Raw genomic sequence first — 24,262 nt, 5'->3', positions numbered from 1 at the left:
TCATAAAAATAATAAAAATAAATAATCACGCTTCTCAAAACTTACCGTGTTACATTTACCTTGTGAGATACGATAATGCTCTATGGAACACAACGTCTTGGTTGGATGTGGACTGTATTGATGTAATGAAACACTTGTTGTATTTCACTTCTTGTATTGATGTTCTTCGATAAAACACTTTGATAAAACTCACTTCGATGAACTGTCTTGATAATACTGACTGATTGACTTCCATATACCGACTGAATTGCATGTCGATTTACATGTCTCTTATATAGTAAAATGAACCTGTGTGAACCTGTTCTGGAATATTCTAGATGCTTCTGGAAGCTTCTGGATGCGTCTGGATGCTTCTGAATGTTTCTGGATACTTCTGGATGCTACTGGATGCTTCCAGATGCTTCTTCTGGAAACTTCTGGAAGCTTCTGCATGCTTCTGGAAACTTCTGGATACTTCCTTTAATTATTAAAAAACTTCCGTGACGTTGACACGGACCAGATTTAAGAAAATGAAACAAACCAAAAAAGTTGCACTTGTTTTGTCCGCTGCAAAATGGCACTTGTCAACGAAATTCTGCTTGTGTGCAGTCACCTGTCAGCTGATTGCTCATGCCATGGCATGCTATGACTCCAGACTCCTGAACTGTTTGCTGTAGTAGTATAGTTCGTTTTGTTTTTAAGACATGCAAAATTACACTTTTTAGCATTGTTCGATGTTGGTTGCAAATGTTTCGTCCAATACTGTAATATATATATATATATATATATATATATATATATATATATATATATATATATATATATATATATATATATATATATATATATATACATATATATATATATATATATGTATATATATATATATACACATACATATATATATATATATATATATATATATATATATACATATATATATTTATATATATATATATATATATGTATATATATATATATATATATATATATATATATATATATATGTATATACACGTACATATATATATATATATATATATATATATATATATATATATATATATATATTTATATAAATATATACATATATACACTCTAAAGCAGAGTGTGTCTTTGAAGAACCTTAGAGGGTTCTTGACGTTGGTGCTGAGGGAGCACCCGTAGAGGTTCTTCAAAGAACCCTTTGTACGGGTTCTTCGGAAGAACCTTACGATAAGGTTCTTTAAAGAACCCTAAACCGTTTTTCAAAGAACCTAAGAGTTCTTAATAGTTCCGATAAATCATCCGGATAGGTTCTTCGAAGAACCCTAAAGAGAACCTTTTTTTTACAAGAAAAGCTATTTGCAACGGTTCTTCAAAGAACTGTTTTTGAAGAACTATTTCAGATATAAGACATCTGACTGAAAAAATGTTCACTAGACAAATCTTTGAACGATTTTTTGAAAAAAAACTATAATTATTAATTATTATTGAATTTTCGGATAATTTTTAGACCAACAATTTTATTAATACTTATTAGTTTTTCAAACAAATTAATCCATGTTCTTCTAAAAAGTTTACATCACGGGATAAAAATGATTTAACGTTTTACCATTTACTTGTTATGCGAAATGATGAATTAAACAACGACTAGATTAACAAAAAGCATATATTATAAGCAATAAAAAATTACAAAACTATTGGATAAAATAAAGTTAAAAGTTGCTTTATTTTAAACGTTTCTGTTACCTCCCTTCGTAGAAGCTAAACCTAAACAAACAATAGACAATAAAAGGTCTAGTAAATCTCTCTCTCTTGTTTTATAAATTTTACAATTTATAAAATTATGTTAGGCAGTTGAAGTTAAGATTTCGATATAAAATAAGTTTAAAGTAAATCAATAACCTTGCACAGAGTATCCGCCATCCTGTGAATTGTTACAGGGATTTCTTTATTTGATACACCAAATATGATGTGTTCAAAAAATAATAATGTGTTTTTCAACTGAACAGAGTACTGTATATCGTAAATAAAATAAGAGGCAAATATACAAGACATCGCTAATGAGATATCAACATCATTATGATGTTCAACTATTTCTTGGCCATCTAATATAATTCTACAAAATTTTGATGTCAACCTTTGAGCTCGAGGGATTGCAATAGTTGGTGTATTCTGTTTTGGAGTGTTGTCAAATATAACCAAGGTTTCAACAGATTCTTTGAATAGCCGTGGAAATAAAAGAATTGCTCTATTGAATGTAGCATCTAAAATAGTAAAAAAAATTACAATAGAAACATAAAACAGAATTAAATTATAAAACAATATTCAACAGAAAAAAGCATAAAAACTTTTACCAATAGTTAATTGGAAAACAGAAATCTCTTGTATTACACAAAATTTATTACCTCTCTTAGTGCTTTCATTAATTTCACACTCAATTTCAGCAAAAATTTCAGAAACAAAATTGTCTTTACACTTTAATTTAACCAAGCTTAAGATTTTATCTTCCATGCCCTTCATCCGTTGATGAAGTTCTTTATCGAGATCTTTACCAAATCTCAGTTTCATTTCGCTAAGAAGCTTTAACATCATTATTATAAAGATTATTTTTAAGTTGGAACACACAAAAAATAAAATCCACAGAATAGTTAAAAGCCTACCAATTGAGCAGAGCAGAGCCATGGGTATTTAGCTTTTAGATCAACTGTGCGAAGACGTCCATCGAAATCCTTTGCTCGCATAAACCAACTACGTTGCTGACGATCAAGCAACATATTCATATCTGGACGAAGTTTACGGTATTCAATTATCATATCCTGATGATGTTTTGCTACAGTTGCATCATCCTCACCAATAGGCAGAGAATGTGGCTAAAGAAATTTATTTATCAATAATCATTTCATCTTTTTTTTTTTAATATTTCAATAATATCTCAAAACATAATATCTCAAAACAGTGAAGCTTAATTTTTACCAAGTCTCTATGTGTCCTACAACAAGCTTGGTCATTCTCAAGACAATCTTCTGTGCGCTTGCGTCCTCTTCCTGGATTCCCAAATTTGCTTTTATGGATAGCAACAGTCTCAACATTAATTAAAGGGGCTCTTTCCTTCTTGAACTTATTTTTTAGACTTTCCAATAGCGTAGGCTGCCATTATAAGTAAATTTATTTCACATAAGCATTAAGATTTATATATACATATATTATATACGTATATTATGTACATATACATACATATACATTACATTTACATTTAAAAATATTTTACATATTTTTATTATATACTTCATTTTATTTATATTAGCCATTAATCAACTTACACACAGTACAAATTGTTGTGATGAACTACCACTCCTTGAAGGGAACTCATTCAAATAAGGATACTTGCTACATAGGGCAGCAAGCACATCTGAATATTGGGTACTGGATGGATACCTTGAAATAAAAATTAAACAGTGACAACAAAATAAATGTAAGAAATTGTTATTGTTAAAAGTTGTAGAAAACAAAAATAAAACAATATTGTCAGGTTGTTTTATGTTAAAACAAACTTTTATATTAACAAAACCTCAGGATATTGTTTTATTGTTGCTTTTAACAACTTTTTACAATAATAACTTTTTTACATGTTGACATTTTTTATAGTCAATATGAATGAGGTAATTGTTACAATCGTTAGTCATGATGATAAAAATAGCATTGACACAAAAATTAATGATGAAAACAACATTAACGCACACACAAACACAGAGATTTTCATATTACATTTCAATAAAAAATACACTTACAATGTAAACTTGCTGATGTCATCGTATAAACATTGAATCAATTGGTTTCTACAGCTGTTCCTCTTAAACTGCAGAAAGCAGCGGTCTTTGGCTTCAAAAGCTGCAATAACTGCTGGTGGCAAAAGAGGTAGTTGATATCGAACTGGCCATGGTGTCATAGTTCTAACGCATCCTACTAAGATATTTCCAGCAACAGTGTAATTTGTTTCTGATGCACTACTGCCAATCTCTGACACACTAGTAAACACAAAATTTTTCTGTTAGCACAAAGGTATTGTTAATTGTATTAAAAAGTGTAAACTGCATCAAAACTCACGTTAAATCAACTTGATGTCCAGGTGGTGCTTTAAGATTCCTTATGATTTCTAATAGCATAACTTGCTTTCGCATTGTCCTACATAAAGTTGAAACCATTGTCTCTGTTAAACACACCAATGTTTTTCCATCTATTTCTTCTTCTAAATTAAAAGTAAATTATAAACAATTAATACAAATGTAAGTGCTAAATAGAGCTTTACAAATATTTAACTATAAATTAATTTCAAGCCCCTTGCTTTAGGGTTAAATATCTTTACTAGACAGTTATGGACAAATATATCACAATAGAAAGGGCCCAACTATTTCACATATTGATTTAATTGTTGAGGTGATTTTTATTTAATTGTTACAAATTTAACGTTACAATTACACTATTCCTATTGAAACTTGATAAAAGTACAGTAGCAATAGAATAACTTAAATATTAAATTTGCAAGGTCACATTGTAAATTAAAAATAATTAGGATTTTATGAATTTTGTTTGCCCTATGTTTGTTATTTTGCTAACATTATTTTTATTACCATTATTTATCTAATTTTTTTAAGTAATATATTTTTATCTATTTGTTAGTTATTTTTTTATGATTTTTAGCTATTAATAGTAATTATTATTCACTACATCACAAATATTATTGTTTGATGCTTGTTTCATCAACAAATTTGAAATAAATGTTATGTGCTTTTTTTGTGCAAGTACAACAGACTATTTTAAAAACAAAAAATCTTTCTTCAAAAATTTATTTAAAACACATGTGTCTGAGAGTAATATAGGAATGGCCATCTTGTATTGTATATGTGTCTAGAAGTTGATAATCACAAACTTCTGTTGGCAAGCATATTGATAAAGTTCTATCTTCTATAACTCTGAACGCATGCAAGTGGTCATTATATTTGTCACAAATCAGCAACTTACCACAAAATACCCAGTGTTGACGAAATTGAATAATGTGATAAATTTTGAAAAATAAAGGAATTTCTTCTGCATGTAGTAAAGCTAAAATAACTGTATCATGCACATGAAATTGAATTCTGTTTATAGTAATGGCATTACACTTCCAAACTGTTTCCTTTTTATCAATAATATCATTAAAAAAAAAAGACAATAATTTTTCCTGAAGATTTGTTGCTAAACTATCAAACGTAATTGAACATAGATTTGATGTTTCATACTTTTCATTGAAAAAATCAGAAGATGCCATCTCCCAACACTGTCTCAGCTGATGCCGCTTTGCAAGAGAATAACCTATATTTTTAAAACTTCTAATGGAAGAAGCTAACTTTTTGAAATACAAATGTTTAGCTTCAAAACGCATGCACCATAAATATCTTAGTGGTCCATTTTCATTAATTAGACGAGCATAATGGAGCATGAAATGAAACTTGGGTGTTAAATTATTGGGAAAAAGTTCAATAAAACTTTGCAGAAACTGATCTATTAAAAATTGAAGATATGTCAAAACAGTTTTTGAAATTTTTGGAGCAAATACATAATCTGCAATATCTCGCAGCTGTAAATAAAGTAACCAATACACATTAGATATTGGTATGCGATTGCCAATCATAAATGGTAATAACCGAAACAAACAAAACTTCTGTGATGCAGAACCAACAAAGTTAATAGATGCACCAGAACGGATAACAAATGGTACTGGTTTGTTTTTCCTGTCATTTCTGCCAATTTCAAAAATGTCAAGCTCTGCATTTACCTGTTCTACTGTAATTATATTTTGTGCATTGAATTTTAACAACATTAAACTTACTAATTGTGGAATTGTTCCTTCTAACATACCATGCATGATGTCTGGTGGAAAAGACTGTAAAACATTAAAGTATGGTAAATCCAATAAAGGACATCGTTTTTCAACACCATACACACTAGAAGAAATGTGACCTGAACCAGAAATAGCAGATAAATGATAATAATGCATTTCTTTGGTACGAATTGTTGTATCACATTCAACCAAAATTTTATTTTTGTCAACATAAGAAGTCATGCACTGACGACAAAAACAACCAGAATTAAAAACACGTTGAAAACCAGCTAGTGCATGGGAGGAAAGATTATCAGCAGATATAGTTGCAACCCCACCAAACAATCGAACTATCATATTATCAACTGTAACTAAAATACCCTCATTCTGCAACGTCAGCAAATCCTGAATTAAAGGTCTTAAAACTTGCTTATATGTTTTATATTTCTTAATAAACTTTTCTTTTACAAGAATACATAAATTTATGTTCTGAAGTTGTGAAATATATTGTTCTTCAATGTTTCCCAAGAAGAAATAAAATGCACAGAGTTTATGTACTGAACGATGAGCTCCAATTGGATTACACACTTCAAATTCATCACAATATAAATGGATTCTTAATGCATTCTTGTCTTTAAAAATGACATGTTGTTTACAATTTAAACCATCTGAATATGAATATAATAATTCATTATTAATAGACTCATCTTTTTCAAGTTTTCTTTTTATTGAATTCCAGACAAGCTCATTTTCAACTAACTTTTTTAGTAATGGTAAAACTGGTACATACTGAAAAGTTTCACAGCTTGGTGTTTTTAAACCATATTCACATTGATTTTCATTCATGGAATGTAATTTAATTTCCACTGGCAAAATAAGACCTAAGTTTGACTTACAAAATGAAACAACCTTTTTGCTAGAATTGACCACAGATAAAACTTTATCTAAAAGTAAACCACTATTTAAAAGTTGATTCAAACCACTATTATATACAAAGTTTTCCCCAAGTTGCTGCTTTATTAGATCACAAAAAATATTACTAAAATAAGTCAACAAAGATTGAACTTCGTTTGCTAAATCAATTTGAACAACAGACGGAATTAAATGTTTTTCTGCTATTGAAATTACAAACATAGCATAATGTTTCTGCAAACAACTGAGTAGATTGTCTAGTGAGGATAAAGATATGGCACCTAAATGAGAATCCAAACTACTGGTTTCTAGACTACAGTCTTCAGTGATAGACTCATTAAAAAACTCTGTTGTGGTGTTATCACCAACACTGTCTGCTAAAATTTGGTTTTCCATTGTTTCACTCATAAAATTATCAGACTCATTTGTTAATACTTGAGGTGTGCTAAAAATGAAACTATGCTTTTTGCGCATATGGTGACGTAAACATTTTACAGATTTATATTTGGCAGGACAACCATCTATATTACACACTGGGAAAAAACCAGGGGTATGTTCATGCATGATATACAAATGTTTTAAATATTTTTGCACAGAATACTTCTGCACACCACATATACAACAAGTAAAACACAAATTATTATTACACGCAGCCATTTCCAAAAATATTATTTGCTAAATAAAAAAATTAATTTAAATTTAACATCAGTATAATTATTACAAAACAGTCAAACATTTAAAAACTCAAAATACTTATCTAACCAACAATTTTTTGTCTTAAATCACCAAGACCTTTCTGCTCTAAATGCAAACAAACTTCTTCAGTTGACCAATTTAAGTACTCTCCCATTCCAAACTTTAACTGATAATTCAAAAATAATTGTAGTTTTAAATTTGATCTAACTTATACGACAATATGATGCAAATGATTACTATTATTCTAAATTGCGTTTTGAAATATAATATTGGGATTATTGTGTAGAATTCAAAATTCATATAGTATCCTAAATCAATTTTACTAATTGATAAAATAAAATCGTATGGTAGCTAATAACCATTGGCAGTATATCAATTTTCTTCAGAATTCATGTTTAGTCAAGTTTATAAGATTCCACGTTATAATCAACTAACGCGCTGAGTAGAAAAACTATATAAAAAATGCGAAGAACCTTAAAGGTTCTTCAAACTTCCATTAAAAAAGTAGCCGGTTCTACAAAGAACCATTTAGGTACGTGAAGAACCCACGGGTTCTTTAAGTCGACCCTAAGAACCTTTAGGTTCTTTGAAGAACAGCCGCAGAACCTTCAAGAACCCTTTAGATTTGCAGTGTATATATATATAAATGCATAAATATATATATATATAAATACATATATATATATATATATATATATATATATATATATATATATATATATATATATATATATATATATATATATATATATATATATATATATATATATATATTTATATATTTATATATATATTAGTGATGTGCGAAACTAAGATTTTAAGTTCAATTCGATTCGAAAGTACGCTGTACTGACATTGAAATTTGGTATTTAAATAGTAATCATTTATAGTGTGTGACAGAACATAGAACAGAAATGAAACATTATACATTTTATATTTAATAACTAATCATATTGCAGTTTTATAATGTAAACAAAATACTAAGCAACACAGACTAGACTCTAGAGTCAAATAAAAGTGAATGAAATCAAATGAGACTAGTATCATACAATACAATTACAATGTGTAATAATTCAAGTTAAAAAAAATCAAGTCAAGTACTTGCAATGCAGTGCATAGAATAAAGACTAGGACTAGTATTATATTTACAGTTTTAGTTTAACAGATAATACAATACAAGTAAAAGTACAATGCTATAATGAATGCAAATGCTATACAGTTATGTAAAGTAGTAGTACATGCATAGGCAATTGTTCCAGAAAGTCCGAGACCTTAATCTACAGTGTACTGTACTGACTGTGGCTGGCAGGGCAGTCTGGCTTCGGTACGCTACTGCTATGTGCTATACTACAAATTTTCGTGAATAAAAGTTAGTTCAGCCACATGCTCAGAGAGTAGATTACATCGCCTTCTTGTAACAATGTTACCAGACGTCGAGTTCAATCTCTCCGAATTTACAGAAGTTGCTGGAATAGCCAATAGTACCCTCGCAATTCTTGAGAGTTTCGGCAGACGGTGATGATTAACTTTCCACCAATCAAGTACATTGGCGTTCCTTCCAATAGGAGGTTCAATCATATACATTCTGACCTCCTCTTGCACAGAAGCTGCATCATCAACTGGGAGCATCCTATTCGCAGTTGCTGTTGTAAGCATGCTGTCGAAGTCATCCCATAAACTACTTGGCTTGGAGGCTGCAGCTGATGTCCGACCAGGACCTGAACCAGAACCAGCACTTCCAAAAACAGGAGCGGGAGCACCAGCACTAGCAGATGTTCCTACAAAGTATTATATAATATAAATAGATGTAAAACAAAAATAGCAAACAGAAATGAAAACCTATGCATTATTGTTTTATTATTCATCTGTAATTAAATTAAACCACAATGCAGTAAATCTGAAAGTTAAATTAGAACTGCAGGCCATTACCATTACCATCAAGTCTTAATCTGTGTTAATCACGTAACATAAAACTTAATAGTTTTGGAATTGTACCTTGAATTAAGTTCGTGTCATGATCGCTCAAGGCACAATGTCCACCTCCACCAACACCAGTACCGCCACGAGATCGGAATTCCTTAAAGTACTGATGAAGACTGTCTACAACAGTAGCTTGCTGTTGTTCAGAGAAGAAGATGGATTTGTAGCGTGGATCAAGAAATGTACATGCTGCATCAGGCAAAGCTGATATGAATTGCGGAAATTGTCGGTCTAGTTTTAACTTTAATTTTCGAGCTATAAGTACACCACAACCCTTATGTGAAGGATCATTAATGAATCGCTGCAATTGCTGATTTAAGCCATGCAAAGTCGGATTTTTCATAGACAACGTTGGGTAGTTCTTGCCACATAATTCTCTACTTGCTTGTTCAAATGGAGCAAGAATTATGTGATAGCCTTCAGCAAGCTTCCAGTCTGCATTAGTCAAGTTATCAATTTTTTCACTTATTGCTAGCTCTGCAGATATAGCATCTTTTTCTTCGCATAATCTCTTCAGCATAAAGTAATCCGAGTTCCACCTAGTAGCAACATTGATTATCAGTTCTCGTTCTACCTTTCCTAATCGCTTCTGCTCTGGCAGCTATGGTGATAATGTGACACAATACGACGGCTTTTGGAAAGGACAGTCTGCATTCCATCAATTTCACTCACGGCATCATTGATGGTTAATTGTAAAGTGTGATCAAAACAAGAAAGATCATAAAATGATTGTGAGAGATTCATGGCGCTTTTTTATATTACTGCCATTATCACGCAACACATATATTGGAACAGTCCGAGGAAGCTCCCAATTATCAATAGTCTTGTCTAAAGATTCAAGAATGCTTTCGCCGGTATGTTCTCCTGGAAACGACTTGTTTTCTAATGCAAATGTCTTTAGCTCAAATTCAGGGCTTACATATGACAGACAGAAATAAATAAATGGATCTTGCGCCCTCAAAGTCCACAGGTCAGTCGTGAATGAATATGAAAGAATATCTTCAAAATCTCGATATATTTCATTAGCGGTTTTCTGTTTTACACTACAATATAACTCAGGTACAACTGATCTTGAAAACGTAGTTCTGCTTGGCACCAGATATTGTGGTTCCATTAATTTCATCAGTTCTTTGAATCCTCTGCCTTCTACAAAGTCGTATGGCAACATGTCAAGAGCAAGCATGTGACCAACCGAATTCGTTATAGCGATGGCATTTGGATGACTTGACGACCAATGTACTTTCTTATTAAAAAGGTCATCAACTTTACTTTGCTTCTTATTTTTATTTTTCAGTTCTTGTTCTGCAAGTTTTCTTTTACAATTCTCTTCATTTCTCGCTACACACTTTTTATGCGCTTTCGGATGAGCAGCACGTAAGTGAGCATAAAGACCTGTTGTTGCTCCAGTTGGACACTGAACAGGTAACTTGCATGTTCCTATTTTGCAAATGCCTATATTTCTATTGCCATTCGTTTTTTGTCTACTAAAATATTCCCAGACAATACTTCGACAATTACCATCGTTACTATCCGCCATTGTGGAACTGTATAACTTTTTTCTTTCACTTTTAAAAGATAAAATTCGATTAACTTTGGGTTCGCTTCGAAACAAAGATACTATACTTCGAAAATTCTAATTGTTCGAAACTAAAAAAAAAGTTTGATTCGAAACAAAACTAAAAGTCAGTTTCGAATTCGCAATCGAAGTTTCGAATTTCTTACATCACTAATATATATATATATATATATATATATATATATATATATATATATATATATATATATATATATATATATATATATATATATATATATAAATTTATATATATAATATAATATAACTATACATATTTTTGTTTAAATAGTTTGCTAATTAAAACATACTAAGTCTCCCAAGAAGAACCTTTGTTATCTCTGATCTTCATTGCTAGTAACATTTTAAGTTCTTTAGACAGCATTTTATCTTGTTGTGTATTTGTACATTATATGGATTATTTGTCGACTATTTATACATTTCGTTAGTCAAACATTATGAAAAATTTGGTTAACCGAAATTACTATAGAAAGCCTACATAAAAAAGCATGGAATGTTAAATAAATGCATGCTTTGTTATCGAAACAGCACACGGAACTGAATAATCAGTTTATTATGGAGTTACCAAAATGCTTGTCAGTTTTATCTAAAAATATCCACATAAAAACACAAACAAAGAATGTTTATGATTTTAAATTGCTAACGTTGTTACAAGAATGGCGCTAAAAATCAAGAAGAAAATAACTAAAATTGAGATCAAAAATCTATCTGAAGTTTTTTTTCGAAAAAACGCATTTCTTATCTGAAAAAGCGATTCCCTTGATCGTTTATAGCATTGGATTAAATAGCGACGTTTTTATCTTAAAAACGGAATTTTTTGAATGTTTATAGCAATGGACTTTTTTTTTCTTTGCTTTTTACGGTTAAAACTTTGTGTTTTACGGAAAAAACTTCCCGGTTTTGCGTTTAATCGTGCATGTAATTGGCGACTTATTTAAAGTAAAAACTAGTAAGGGATCTTTTTCCGGACTTTTATTTCCGGAAAAACTCCCTTTTTACCTATACAAAGAAGAGAAAGTTTCAAACTGAAAAAGCCATTAGTTTGAAGCTAAATTAAGACAAATATGAGGGTAATAAACTCAGGATTTTTTTTGAAGTGTTTTCTGGATTTCGTAAGGTTGATCTAGATGATCTTTACATGGTGGGAAAAATTGTAATTAATACAAAAATTATTGAATTTCACATGATCTTAATCCCGAATAAAACTTGATGGAAGAAACATATAAGTAGCTATTTATATCTTTACTCTTTTCCTACGTAATATTAATTTGATTTAACAATGCGTCAATCAAATTAATTTTTGGAGTTAAAAGATTGTAAAATGACTTAATAAACATATATGTTTTGTACCTTGAAATATAAAAACGTCTTACCAGTCCAAAAAAATTAAAAACTATATTAATAAAAATGCTCTGAATTCCATTAAACGCGCTTCATTATATGACCTAAATTTAAACTTGCTATAAACTTCAAAATTGTAATTAAAATGACACTTATTTGTTTAGTATAGTTAACACACTGTTTATTATGGCGCAATACTTATTTTTCTTATATAAATAAATTTCTTAAACTATATGCATGTTTTTTGTAGATACACTTGCTAAACAAACTAATATGTTTAGATTAACAAAAAAAATCTTATCAAAAATCAATCATTTTTATAAGCTTTGTTTTTTCTGTAGTGTTGGCTGATTTGGTGCCATACCTGTACATTCCTGTAGTATTGGCTGATCTGGTGTTGTACTTCTCCAAATTCGTATTTTGAGTAATAGCTTTTTCGAGGTATTGACGTGCAAAAAAAATTTATATTTATACAACTTTTATTTTTTTTGAATTGTTTTCTTTATCCCTGTGAGAACATTTTGTAAAAAATCAGCCAAATGGATGTGGTTTATTTGCAGACGGTCGAGTCAAGTACACGTTCTAAGCTCATACAATTAATGCAAGATATACTAAATTGTGATGATTTGTCTTTTATAAATTTTCATCAACATTCTTTAACTGAAACGTTGGAAAAAATTTTGGATTGTTTTAAAACATCATTCGTTTCCGATATACAAATGCAGCAATTAGGCATTTGTTCGTTGACTGTTATGATTCAATTAAGCAGTAATGTTGAATTGCTAAACTTACTGTTTGAATCTCATCATTTTCACGTAAAAATTTTAGACATTATGAAGATTTGTTGTGATCAATGGAATACATTAGATTCCGATGTATATGAAAATACCGTAACCATTGTAATGAACTTTTTGATTTGTTGTTTTAAATTTATTGATTATTTACCATTCAAGACTGAAACTTGTTTATCTTTAATGTATCAAATTTATGACTGTTTGCAGAAGTTTGGTCTGGACGATGAAACATCCGAATTTGGGTTTTTGGTATTTTCCGAATTAATCAGAAAAAGTAAGAATGGAGCAAGCGAGACATACGTTATACATTTTCTAAACGAGAAGAAATATCAAAGTATTTTCCAGACATTTGAAAGTCATAAAAACAATGGTATGTTTTTGATTTTCAAATTATGCTTTAAAGTTCCATTATTAAGTATACTGAAATAGCAACGTTAATTAATCAACTATTTTATACCTGGATAAATGTTTTCGCATTTGTGAAATTAATAATCGTTGTGTAAGAGTTTTTAATATTTTTTTTTATTCTTCTAAGCACCGTCAATTTTAAAAATGTGGTAATTTTTCATTTTAAACGAAAAATTCTGTGCCATAAACATTTTAAAAATGAATTGGTTTTTGGTGATTATTGTTCGCTAATATTTCATGTGATTAATGTGAAACTATTTTTTTACACTGATCAAATTACATAAAAAGTTTAAAGTTTGAGTATTATTCACAAAAAATGTTTCTTGTTGAGCCTATTTATTTTGAAATAATACTTTCTAAAAATAATGGCAAAATTATACGCAAAAATGATTAAAGTGACACAAAACCGCATAAATTGCGAAATAATAACACGTGATTTTTAAACTCTAAAAAAATAGTTAAGCTAACTTGTTTTGCTTACATATACATATATAAATAATCTTTTAATTTTTTAAAACTTCGTTTGAAAAGTTATCTTATTTTATATTACATATTTACATTTGAATTTATTGTTTAAGCTTCTCGGCTCGATAATTTACGTACCTGCGGTGTTTCAGGAAGCGAGAGTTTGAGAGGAAAAAAAAATTATCAGTAAATATTGCGTAACCGAAGTTATAGTTTCGCTGTAAACAAAAATAAGGAAGTAAGGCTAAAAACTTCAAACAAAATTTGTGAAGTGTGTACTCCACTCAAATTCAAAAAATCTTTATGAGTTTTGATTTTGATTTTTTTTTTTTTTATTAATATTGATATAATGAATACAATAAAATAAAAATTATATAGATAAAATGATATAAAATAATCATCAGTTCTTTTTTTGCGTGTCTTTTTTTGCCTCTTTGTTAACGTTGTTGTTACTGTTGTTATTTTTTAATTGTTCCTCTAAAACATTTTTTTATTTTAGATGCATTGACCGAATCCATACATTCTTTTTTACTAGCTGTTTCTGAAATAGTTGAAATAACAAAACAGAAGAAGAAAAAGAAGAGTATAAATGTGGCCGAAAACTTTTATAACGCAATTTTCAATTATTTAAAAGTACGTCTTCATGAGAACCCTCAGGATGTTGTCTTGTTAAACTTTTTAAGTAAATTAGAAAATGTTGGGTTAACTAGTCATCTTGAGGATAGTTTTCTAAATGAACTTCTTAAAAAAAAACATAAACCGGTTAATTCACCAAATATCATGCCAAATCATAACGGTAAGAATTTTTCATTTTCCTATAGCTTATTACCTTAACTTAATTGCGTAGTCTTACCTTGTCTTGCAAAGAAAATTATTGGTTAAACTTACGTTGTCTTCCTTAGAAGATTATTGGTTAGTCTTACCGAGTCTTCCTAAGAAAATTATTTCTTTAGTAAAACTGTTTTCTAGGTTAATAAGTGTGTAAATAGAACTTCTTGCCTCTTAACTATTAAATTAACGTCTTATTTTAGCTAAATTATTAAATGGTTTAATTTATAAAACGTTAAGCGTAACAAAACTTAGAGGAGAAATATTAATTTAAATTAACTTTTATTTGAAATTTCTTTAATAAATTATTAAGTGAAAAATGTGGACCCAAATAAACCTGGCCGAAAACGTTGAAATTCGTACAAAATAAGGATAAATCTAAAATTTATCTTTACACAAAAAAAAAATATTAGTCAACAATTTGTTAATAATTTCAGTATTATTATAGAATCAAAAACAAACTTAACCGCTAAGAGTCTGTTGTTTAGACTAATTTATTATTTTACCCACCTATGATAATATAAGAGTTTTTCTTTTTTTTTTTTTGATAGGGTTAGGGTTTTGATTTATAATTTTAGTTTATAATTTTAGGGTTTTGAATTTTATTGAAAACAATGGATGAAAAACTCGTTGAACTGTTTTATTTGATTGTGTTTTGACTTATTTGATTGTGTTCCTAAATTAACAGATTTAGTGAACAGAATACTTATATGGATTATGTTCTATTTCAAGTTGCGAAAGATGTCTTAAATGTTTTAAAAGATGTCTTAAATCGTTTTGTCTTTTGAAAAAACAAATCTTTTTTGACAAAAAATATCGTACTATTAACGTACATAAATTTATCAATGTGATGCAAATTATTTGAACTCAGAAGTTTAAATTTTCAAAATTCATTCAAAACTTCGCGGACATCATATCGGTAAATTTACTGAAACAAAAGTTTTTATAATCGAACTTTAATTCATACTTCAGAGTAGGCTACCCTAAAGTAAGTTTTTAATTATAATTTTAAAAACCGACAAAATCAGATTGTTAATAATTTTGATAAGGAATGTTTTTATGTTGCTCTATTAATTTGTTTAGTCTTGCATCCTGAATTTTTTTCATTAACTCTTTTTTTTTGCTTTCAACAGCTGCATCACGTATTATACGAGGCTTTAAACTATTACTTATTTATATTAAAGATTGTTTGTTTGGTGTTAAATTTGCTTGAATGATAATAAAGAGATTTTAATATAATTCCTCCAAAGACAAATTTATTCTTTTGCTCCTTTCTACCTAGAGTTTCTTAAAAACAGTAAGTTTCAGAAAACAGTCGTTTTCTGTTTTGCATTATAACAAAATAGCTGTTAACAGCTGTTTTCTGTTTTTTATGAAATGTACAACAAAATAGTCCGATTTCTCGCATTATTTTTTATTATGGTAAAATTTAAGGAACATAAGTGAATTAAGAGATTCGTCCGAAAAGCGTAATCGAATCTCTGTGCAAAAGTTTGTTGAAATTGAAAAAACGTCTGTGTACATCGATTTAATTGTAAGGAGAGCCTCATATAATTTTTACAAATTTTCTGTTCCTTTCGCTGTGTTCCGAAACAAAAATTTTTGTTTAAGCCACTTGAACTCATCGTTGACAGTTGAAATAGGAGTAACTTTTTCCTTTGTCAGCAATAAATTCAATTCTTCTTGAAGAGATATTGAAGCTAGACTAATCTGACGACCTTTAGAATCACCAGCAAAGAGCAAATATTTGTAGGATCTCTCAGTAATCTCTCTTAATAAGATCATTACATCGTTATTCCATTTATCACTCGTTCGCTTCTTGAGATTTTCATATAACTCCTTCCCAATGTTGTTATTTAAATTCGAAAGTTTTTCCAGCATAAACCCAATAACGGTATCGGCAGTCAAAAGCGTTAAACTTTCACGACTGAGTGTCTCAACAAGATATTTTGATTAGCTCCATTGCAGTTTGCAGCATTAACAAAGCATTAAAATCTGCTTAATGTCTCAAACAGGCAAACTTTTGTTTTGTGGATCATTCATTGTGGGGATAGAATTCCAACAATGTTGAACGTCAAGGTGCAATTCAATTTCAGCTCCAAATGATTGAGTTACTTTTGACTGAAATATTTGATTTCTAACAGTCGAATTTCTGATATATTTGACAACATCTCATGCATTTTTCAAAACAGGATAGAAATTGACTTCTGAATAATCTACTTGCACAACCTCCATGCCATTTTTTTCAAAATTGTTAACCTGATCCTCATCATCAGAGTCCGAATTTAACTCACTTGAACTCATTCGGTCGTTTTTCTTATACAAAGTGTCAGTTGTGAATGCCATGACTAATGCAATACTGGTCAATAATCTTGACAATTTTCATATATTTCTTGTTGATTGCTGCACCATTTTGTCTTGATCCTACCAAATCTTTTTCAAATTGAATTAAAAATCTCCTCAAGTAATTTTATATATTTTCAATCCGTGCTTCAGCGTTGCACGAACCAAAGATGCGAACTAATTCCAATTTGTATGTTTTATTTTCTTCACTACAATGCAGATTTATTCCAAAGAAGCGGCAACGGCAAACAGTTGTTTACTCGTCAACACTTATACTGAATTTTCTTCCCTTCCCAATATTTGAAACAATTTCTGAAACCATTTGATTTTTCTTGTTATGAAAATCAGTGTTGATAAGGTTCATTACCCCGCTCACATTTTTTTGAAGTTGATATCTTTCTTTTTTGATTGCATTGCGAATGAACTGATTTCTGGAGATAGCTTTAATGGATATTCCGTCTATGGCCATGTCAGAAACTATTTCATTTAAGCTCTTGTGTTGAACAAAATCAAGCATTGTTTTAGGTTTTTTTTCTGCTACAACTTGTTCAGGAGGAATTTTTTCAGTTAGATACCAATCAATTCCATGCTTCGATTTTAAGTGAGCCTTAAAACTCGTTGTAGATCCTCCAAAGTACTTAACGACATAATTGCAACGATTGCAAACTCCTTCTATTTCTATTGAATTAAGGTGTACATTATATATACATGGTAGATATTCTTCATAATAAGAATAGTATCTACTTTCTAGCGAAATATTGAAATAATTAATCACAAATTCAATTAGTAGCCAATACTACCAACAACTCAACCTCACTGTTATGCTTTATATTCTTATTTAAAGGAAAGAGAATCAGTATTATGTTTTATTTAACGTTGAAAACGCGTTGATTTAAGGACGTTGATTTAAGCGTTGAATTGGAAACAGAAAATCGACGTTGAAATTTCAACATTGATTCAACATTAAAAAAACAATGTTGAACTTGTGTTACGTTTTTTAAACATTTTCGAAAGATAACACTTTGAAAAAAATTACTAAAATGTATTTTTTTAAAAAGTTTTACAAGTTAGGATAATAGGGTAATTTATTTTTCATTTTCGCAACTACCTTCGTTTTTGTTTCACTCACCTTCTACTTCACAGGTATCATCTTTTTGATTTATCGCCTTCTTTTATTAACTTCTTTATCTTCTTTTTCGTGCTTGTAGGATTTCCGTTTACTTCAATTTAAACGATGAGGTGCATACTTCAAACAGGAGACTAATTATGTACGAATTTTTTTGTCTGTTGCTTTTGATTAATATCGGTTAATCGATTCTAGAAAATGAACACAAAAATATTCAAATTTAGTCAAGCAAATAAAACTGTGAAGAAAGGAGGAAATAAAAATTTATTTATTCATATTATTTTGGGTGATTCCATGTAAAAGTGGAACAATCATTTCAGTCACCCCTTGGATTTTCTTTAAATTTGAACCAGTGGTACCTATCAATATAACAAAAAAAAAAATGTTAAGTTTGAGTTCCTAAATTTAAACAGTTCAAAAGTTATGATGTCTTGAAATTCAGCCTAAAACGTTCCTTTTTTTACGAAGTCCGCCATTATGGATTTTGTAGTTGTACTTTTAATCGAATAATTTAAGATCTAGTGGACATTGTGGCTAAAAATTAGTACCTGATCATTTTTGAGGGTGCTAAATTCAAAAATGTTGATAAAATAGTGAAATTTAAATTTTTTGATAGTTATTTTTTTTATTTTAAAATGGACAGTCAAATTTTTCGTTCTGTTACCATGGGTTGCGCTTTCAGAGTTGCCCAAGCCTCATGGATTCGATTTTTTTTTCTAATGAATTATTTTTTTATGCTTTAAGAAACCAAAACCATCTTTATAAAAAAGATGGGTTTGGTTTCTTAAAGCATAATAAAGATATGTCATTTTGAAATTTAGACAAAAAATTTCTTTATTTGGCCGCTATTCTCTATAATAGATTTTATAGCGATACTTTTTGTGTGAATAATTTAAATTTAGTAGAGAAATATGACTGAAAATTTGTACCTGACCTTTTTTCAAGGTGTTGAATACAAAGATGAAGAGAAATTACCCCGATTTCTAATATTTTAGAATAATTTTTGAATTTTAAAATGTCAACAGTCCTTTTTTTTTCTTGTAACCATAATTTGCATTTCACTTATTTCTGGAGTTGCCTTCTCATTGTGAAATAAGATGTTTTGGAAAAGTTTAGGTTTCTGAAAGAGAATAAAAAATTATATCGCTTTGCATAACTTCCATATTTATGATCAATATTTTCTAAAGTATACATGGAAATATAATTTACTAAACATTGAAAAAATAATTAATTTTTTTATTATACTAATAACTAGGTATTAATTCAAAATATTGGTTGCAAGCTAAAATTTAGGTTACATGCTCAAATATTGTGTTAAAAAATAAGAAACTAAAATGCAAACTTCTTTGAAAAATATTTTTTTTGGTACTGACGCCCAGAAGATGTTGAAGGTGTTTTAACAAGAGAAATGACTTTCATTCTTGGCACCCAGCAATTATCATCCCGCTTTGGCCAGTAGTACGACCGACTTGGATAATGTGGATGCATTTATTTTACCATAAAACCATTATTCTCTTTATCAACTTTAGAAACCATACCAATACCAAACCATACCATACCAAGCCAGTAAAAATTGTCGTATTTGCAAAATAGGTATTGTGACATCATAGCATTGTCAATTTTAATAATTTCATATTTTTGTTTTTTGAGAAAGTCAAATGTTAGAGCAAAATTATCATCATCGGATACCCTTTCTAATTTTTATAATTGAACGAGAAGATGGTATAAATTGATGGAAACTTTTTGTCCCAGGAATAGCGGTTGCTATTAAAAGTCTATCAGTAAGTTTGTTTCTTACTAGCTCCATTTCTTCAGCAGTGACAGTATTCAAACATTGCTTGAGAATAAAGTATATGACCTGTGGTTGGACTCTGCAAGCTAGCTGTTACAACAAGCCTTTTAACAGTGCCATATTTTCCATTGCATGAAGATTTACCATGGCTTGTTGCAAAGAAATTCCAGATGCAACGAACAGAAAAATCTTGAGCGTGGTGACATAAATTGTAAAAATGGTTGCAGTTTTTATACCGCCCTGCACAGCCATCAGAAAAATAATGAGTTTTTTAAATTGTGGGACAAAGATGATTTTTTATATGATTAATGGTTTTATGCATAACTTCATTGATAAATCCAACATCACGATTCAAATCATCTGAAATTACACAAAAAGAAGATATTTCCAATTTCATTTTCTTGTAGTAGATGACAGCTGGACGAAGGCAACATTGACTCTTGCTCCAATGGTAACTCTGTATCTCGTCTTGTACTACATAAGTGTAATTCTTTGCAAAATCTGCCAGTAAAATAGCTTCTTCAATACTAATTGTTTCTTTGAGATGCTTTAGATAACTAGATTGTGATTTTGCTATAAATGAATGAGAAGTAATACTATCAAGTTTTTCACACAGGAGCTCTATGAATTCATTTAATGGAAGTTTTATTGTTAATAGTTCAGTTCTATCTGTTGTTGTCCAGTTTGAAATCCACTGACTGTTAATTTTCATCACTGTCATATTTCTCTTTTGGATCATCATTTTGAGTAAGATACTGCTGGAAATAATTGTGGGCAGCTTGTATGCCAGGAAAACTATTGCATCGGTGAATTATGCAAACTTTAGATTTTCTGCTGTAGACAATCTTTTCAATGATTTCATGTTAAGATGTTTTAAAGCCTATAGCACTCAACATTAATTTAAAATTTTGGTGTATTGCACACACACACAAACAGAATGTGTACATTTTGGACTAGCAAGGATGCACCATTTAGGCCAAAGACTGCAAAATTTAGAAAATCCAATTTTATGGCCTGGGTACTTTATCTTATATGCCACACAGAGCACCTTTAAGCTACACAAAATTAATTTTTTGGCATGTATTTTTTTCTCCAAAACTTATACAGTCTTTTTTACCTGGCATTTGCCTTGAATACTCATCGTCACAGTAAAAAAGCTTTACAAGTTCTATAACATCTTTACTGATTCGATGCCGTTCAACCACATCAGGGTATGCTATGATGCCTTTTTGGTTGCGTTAAAACTTTGGATTTTGAATTTTGTGTTTGGAAACTGAATACTCTTTTGCTGCTTTTCTGATAGACCAAGTTTTTGGGGTTAATGTCAAAATTTGAAGTTGCTGCCTTCTGTTAGAAACCTTAAGTTTTTCTTTCATGCATTCTAAAAGGTTTTCTTTCATGCATTCTAAAAGGTTTTCTTTCATGCATTCTAAAAGTCTAAATTGCCAGCTTTGGTTTGAATTTCTTTTAGAACTTCATTTTTTGGTGCAACAAGATCGGATTAGGTTACATCCAAAGCAGTTGCTAGCTTCTTAACAACTGCTTCTTCAACTTGCTTTATCTTTCTCTTTCCAAGTGAAGGCTTGTTAGAGGTTTTGGGTAAATGAACTTTTAGAGGAGACACTTCAAGCTCTCATAAAATACTGTTTCGGCAATGATCTTGTTAATTCCAGTATAATTTCTTTTTCCATATTATCTTCAGTTAATTTTATCTCCAACTCGTTCTCATCTAATTCTTCACTTGATGTTAATTCATGTCTGCATTGTGGACAAAGTTTTTCACCTGGAACTACGAATTTGCCTTTACTGCATAGGTAATTTGCTGTATCCAAGTTGATTTCACGAAGGCTATCTAAAAAAAGGGAAGAACTCTTTTAATATGTATAAAAATTTTAACAAAACCTTAAAAAGTTTAAAGTTGTATGGCATTTAATAGTGCACTTTCAGAAGTCAGCTAAAAGGTTGAATATAGATAAAATAGAATTTGGCTGCCAATAATTTCATTATTGTAACTCACATTATTATCGCAAAACTAAAAGTTATGATTACTATAAATACTTTTCATATCTTTGTTATGAGTATTAAATGGATTGCAGCACCCTTTTAATTTAGTTGTATAACTCTTTAAATAAACATGTTTATGATGGAGACAAGTTGTTGGTTTGACATTTATTATTGAGAGCCCAGTCCTCCACATTAATTTTTTCTTTCATATTCACAACTGTTGTTTCAAAACTATATTTAGACAACATAACTAATGTCCCAAAACTATATTTATACATCACAGCAAGCGTTGCAAAACTATATTTTTCATGATAATTCACTTCACAAAACTTTATTTATATATCAAAATCAACCTTAATAAACTGTTTTTACACACCACAATTGAACCTCAGGCAATTTGTGAAAATGTTACCCAGTTTTATGGTTAAGTAATATTGTACCATTTTAAAATTCAAAAATTATTCTAAAATATTAGGAATCGGGTTAATTTCTCTTCATCTTTGTATTCAACACCTTTAAAAATGGTCAGGCACAAATTTTCAGTCATATTTCTCTACTAAATTTAAATTATTCACACAAAAAGTATCGCTATAAAATCTATTATAGAGAATAGCGGCCAAATAAAGAAATTTTTTGTCTAAATTTCAAAATGACATATCTTTATTATGCTTTTTCAAAACAAAACCATCTTTTTTATAAAGATGGTTTTGGTTTCTTAAAGCATAAAAAAATATTTCATTAGAAAAAAAAATCGAATCCATGAGACTTGGGCAACTCTGGGAATTAATGAAAGCGCAACCCATGGTAAGAGAACAAAAAATTTGACTGACCATTTTAAAATAAAAAAATAACTATCAAAAAAGTTAAATTTCACTATTTTATCAACATTTTTGAATCAGCACCCTCAAAAATGATCAGGTACCAATTTTTAGCCACAATGTCCACTAGATCTTAAATTATTCAATTAAAAGTACAACTACAAAATCCATAATGGCGGACTTCGTAAAAAAAGGAACGTTTTAGGCTGAATTTCAAAACATCATAACTTTTGAACTGTTTAAATTTGGGAGCTCAAACTTTACATTTTTTTTTGTTATATTGGTAGGTACCACTGGTTCAAATTTGAAAGAAATCTGAGAGGGTGACTGAAAAATTTCAATATTTTGTCCCACTTTTACATGGAATTAATATATATATATATATATATATATATATATATATATATATATATATATATATATATATATATATATATATATATATATATATATATATATATATATATATATATGTATATATATATATATACATATATATATATATATTATATATATACATATGTATTATATATATATGTATTTAATATATATATATATGTATTATATATATATATATATATATATATATATATATATATATATATATATATATATATATATATATATATATTCAATAAATGAAAATCCATAGACATATCTGCAACCACTAAACCTTTTAAAATATTTTTTGAACAATTTTTTATCATAAGGGACTCTTTGACTTATTTATAAAAAAAAGAAAAGAAAAAAGTACAAATTCAAATTTAGGGCTGATTCCAATGTATTGAACTGTACCAATTGGCATCTACTAGTAGGCATCCATGTACCCTTAATATATAATCAATATATTTCCGAAATAGTTGGTGGTTACATTTTGAAGTTGTTTACAAATATTAATATTACTAATATTAGGTAAACACCTAATAAAAATGATTAAAATAATCATAGTTATAATAATAAAAATAACATTTACAAAAATAAACATTAAAATTAAAACATAAAAAATAAAAATATTAATGATAAAAATAATAAGTTACATGTTTTTATAAACGCAAATAGCTATATGTAAAATGTTAGACAGCTACCAACAGTTAAAAAATTGATAAAACGTAACAACTAACAATGACATTAAACAATATTAAATAGAAAACAAGAAAATAAGAAAAATAATAACAAAATTAAAAATAATAATTCTAGTGATAACGATAATTATAATAAAAATAACAATAACAAAAATGATTAAATATAAGAAAAAATATTTAACATAAAAGTAATACTATCAAAAAATCAAAACTGATAAAAAACATTACAGAAATAAAGTACAAATACACATATACAGG

At 29.1% G+C, this 24,262-nt stretch overlaps 4 protein-coding genes and 1 long non-coding RNA gene across 7 annotated transcripts in view; 1 reads left to right on the top strand and 4 right to left on the bottom strand.

Moving 5' to 3' along the window:
- Positions 1-1,616: 1,616 nt before the first annotated feature.
- On the bottom strand, positions 1,617-8,064 carry LOC136080606 (uncharacterized). Of its 2 annotated transcripts, XM_065797467.1 has the most exons (10): positions 7,496-8,064; positions 4,984-7,408; positions 4,069-4,210; positions 3,753-3,989; positions 3,285-3,399; positions 2,938-3,111; positions 2,625-2,834; positions 2,370-2,544; positions 1,867-2,228; positions 1,617-1,731 (listed from the first exon to the last, which is right to left on the bottom strand). In XM_065797467.1, the coding sequence occupies exons 2-10, from the start codon at positions 7,388-7,390 to the stop codon at positions 1,726-1,728; spliced, it is 3,828 nt and encodes a 1,275-aa protein (XP_065653539.1). In that variant the 5' UTR covers positions 7,391-7,408; positions 7,496-8,064; the 3' UTR covers positions 1,617-1,725. The 2 variants fall into 2 exon arrangements, with proteins under 2 accessions (XP_065653539.1, XP_065653538.1); XM_065797466.1 differs by having other exon boundaries at positions 4,984-8,064.
- Positions 7,491-9,929, bottom strand: LOC136080197 (uncharacterized). The gene is made up of 3 exons (XM_065796810.1): positions 9,425-9,929; positions 8,915-9,207; positions 7,491-7,595 (listed from the first exon to the last, which is right to left on the bottom strand). The coding sequence occupies exons 1-3, from the start codon at positions 9,927-9,929 to the stop codon at positions 7,491-7,493; spliced, it is 903 nt and encodes a 300-aa protein (XP_065652882.1).
- Positions 9,930-10,127: 198 nt separating this feature from the next.
- On the bottom strand, positions 10,128-10,946 carry LOC136080196 (zinc finger BED domain-containing protein 4-like). The gene has a single exon (XM_065796809.1). It carries the CDS (start codon positions 10,944-10,946, stop codon positions 10,128-10,130), a length of 819 nt encoding a protein of 272 aa, XP_065652881.1.
- A 1,894-nt stretch (positions 10,947-12,840) lies between these two features.
- LOC136080605 (uncharacterized) lies at positions 12,841-13,746 on the bottom strand. Its single transcript, XR_010638563.1, has 2 exons — positions 13,596-13,746; positions 12,841-13,450 (listed from the first exon to the last, which is right to left on the bottom strand). It is a non-coding gene; the product is annotated as an uncharacterized LOC136080605 (long non-coding RNA).
- LOC136071881 (leucine-rich repeat serine/threonine-protein kinase 2-like) overlaps positions 12,884-24,262 on the top strand; it is an 87,505-nt gene continuing 76,126 nt past the window's right edge. The window contains exons 1-3 of one of the 2 annotated variants that reach the window (XM_065797464.1): positions 12,884-13,243; positions 13,346-13,508; positions 14,511-14,807. In XM_065797464.1, the coding sequence (XP_065653536.1) occupies positions 12,884-13,243; positions 13,346-13,508; positions 14,511-14,807 (820 nt within the window). Of the gene's footprint in view, positions 13,509-14,510; positions 14,808-24,262 lie in introns of both variants that reach the window. The other variant, XM_065797463.1, reaches the window with a different exon arrangement.

Source organism: Hydra vulgaris, chromosome 05, assembly GCF_038396675.1.
Source record: "Hydra vulgaris chromosome 05, alternate assembly HydraT2T_AEP".
In the NCBI taxonomy this organism is placed as follows: Eukaryota; Metazoa; Cnidaria; class Hydrozoa; order Anthoathecata; family Hydridae; genus Hydra; species Hydra vulgaris.
This window is presented reverse-complemented; position numbering and strand designations above follow the sequence as displayed.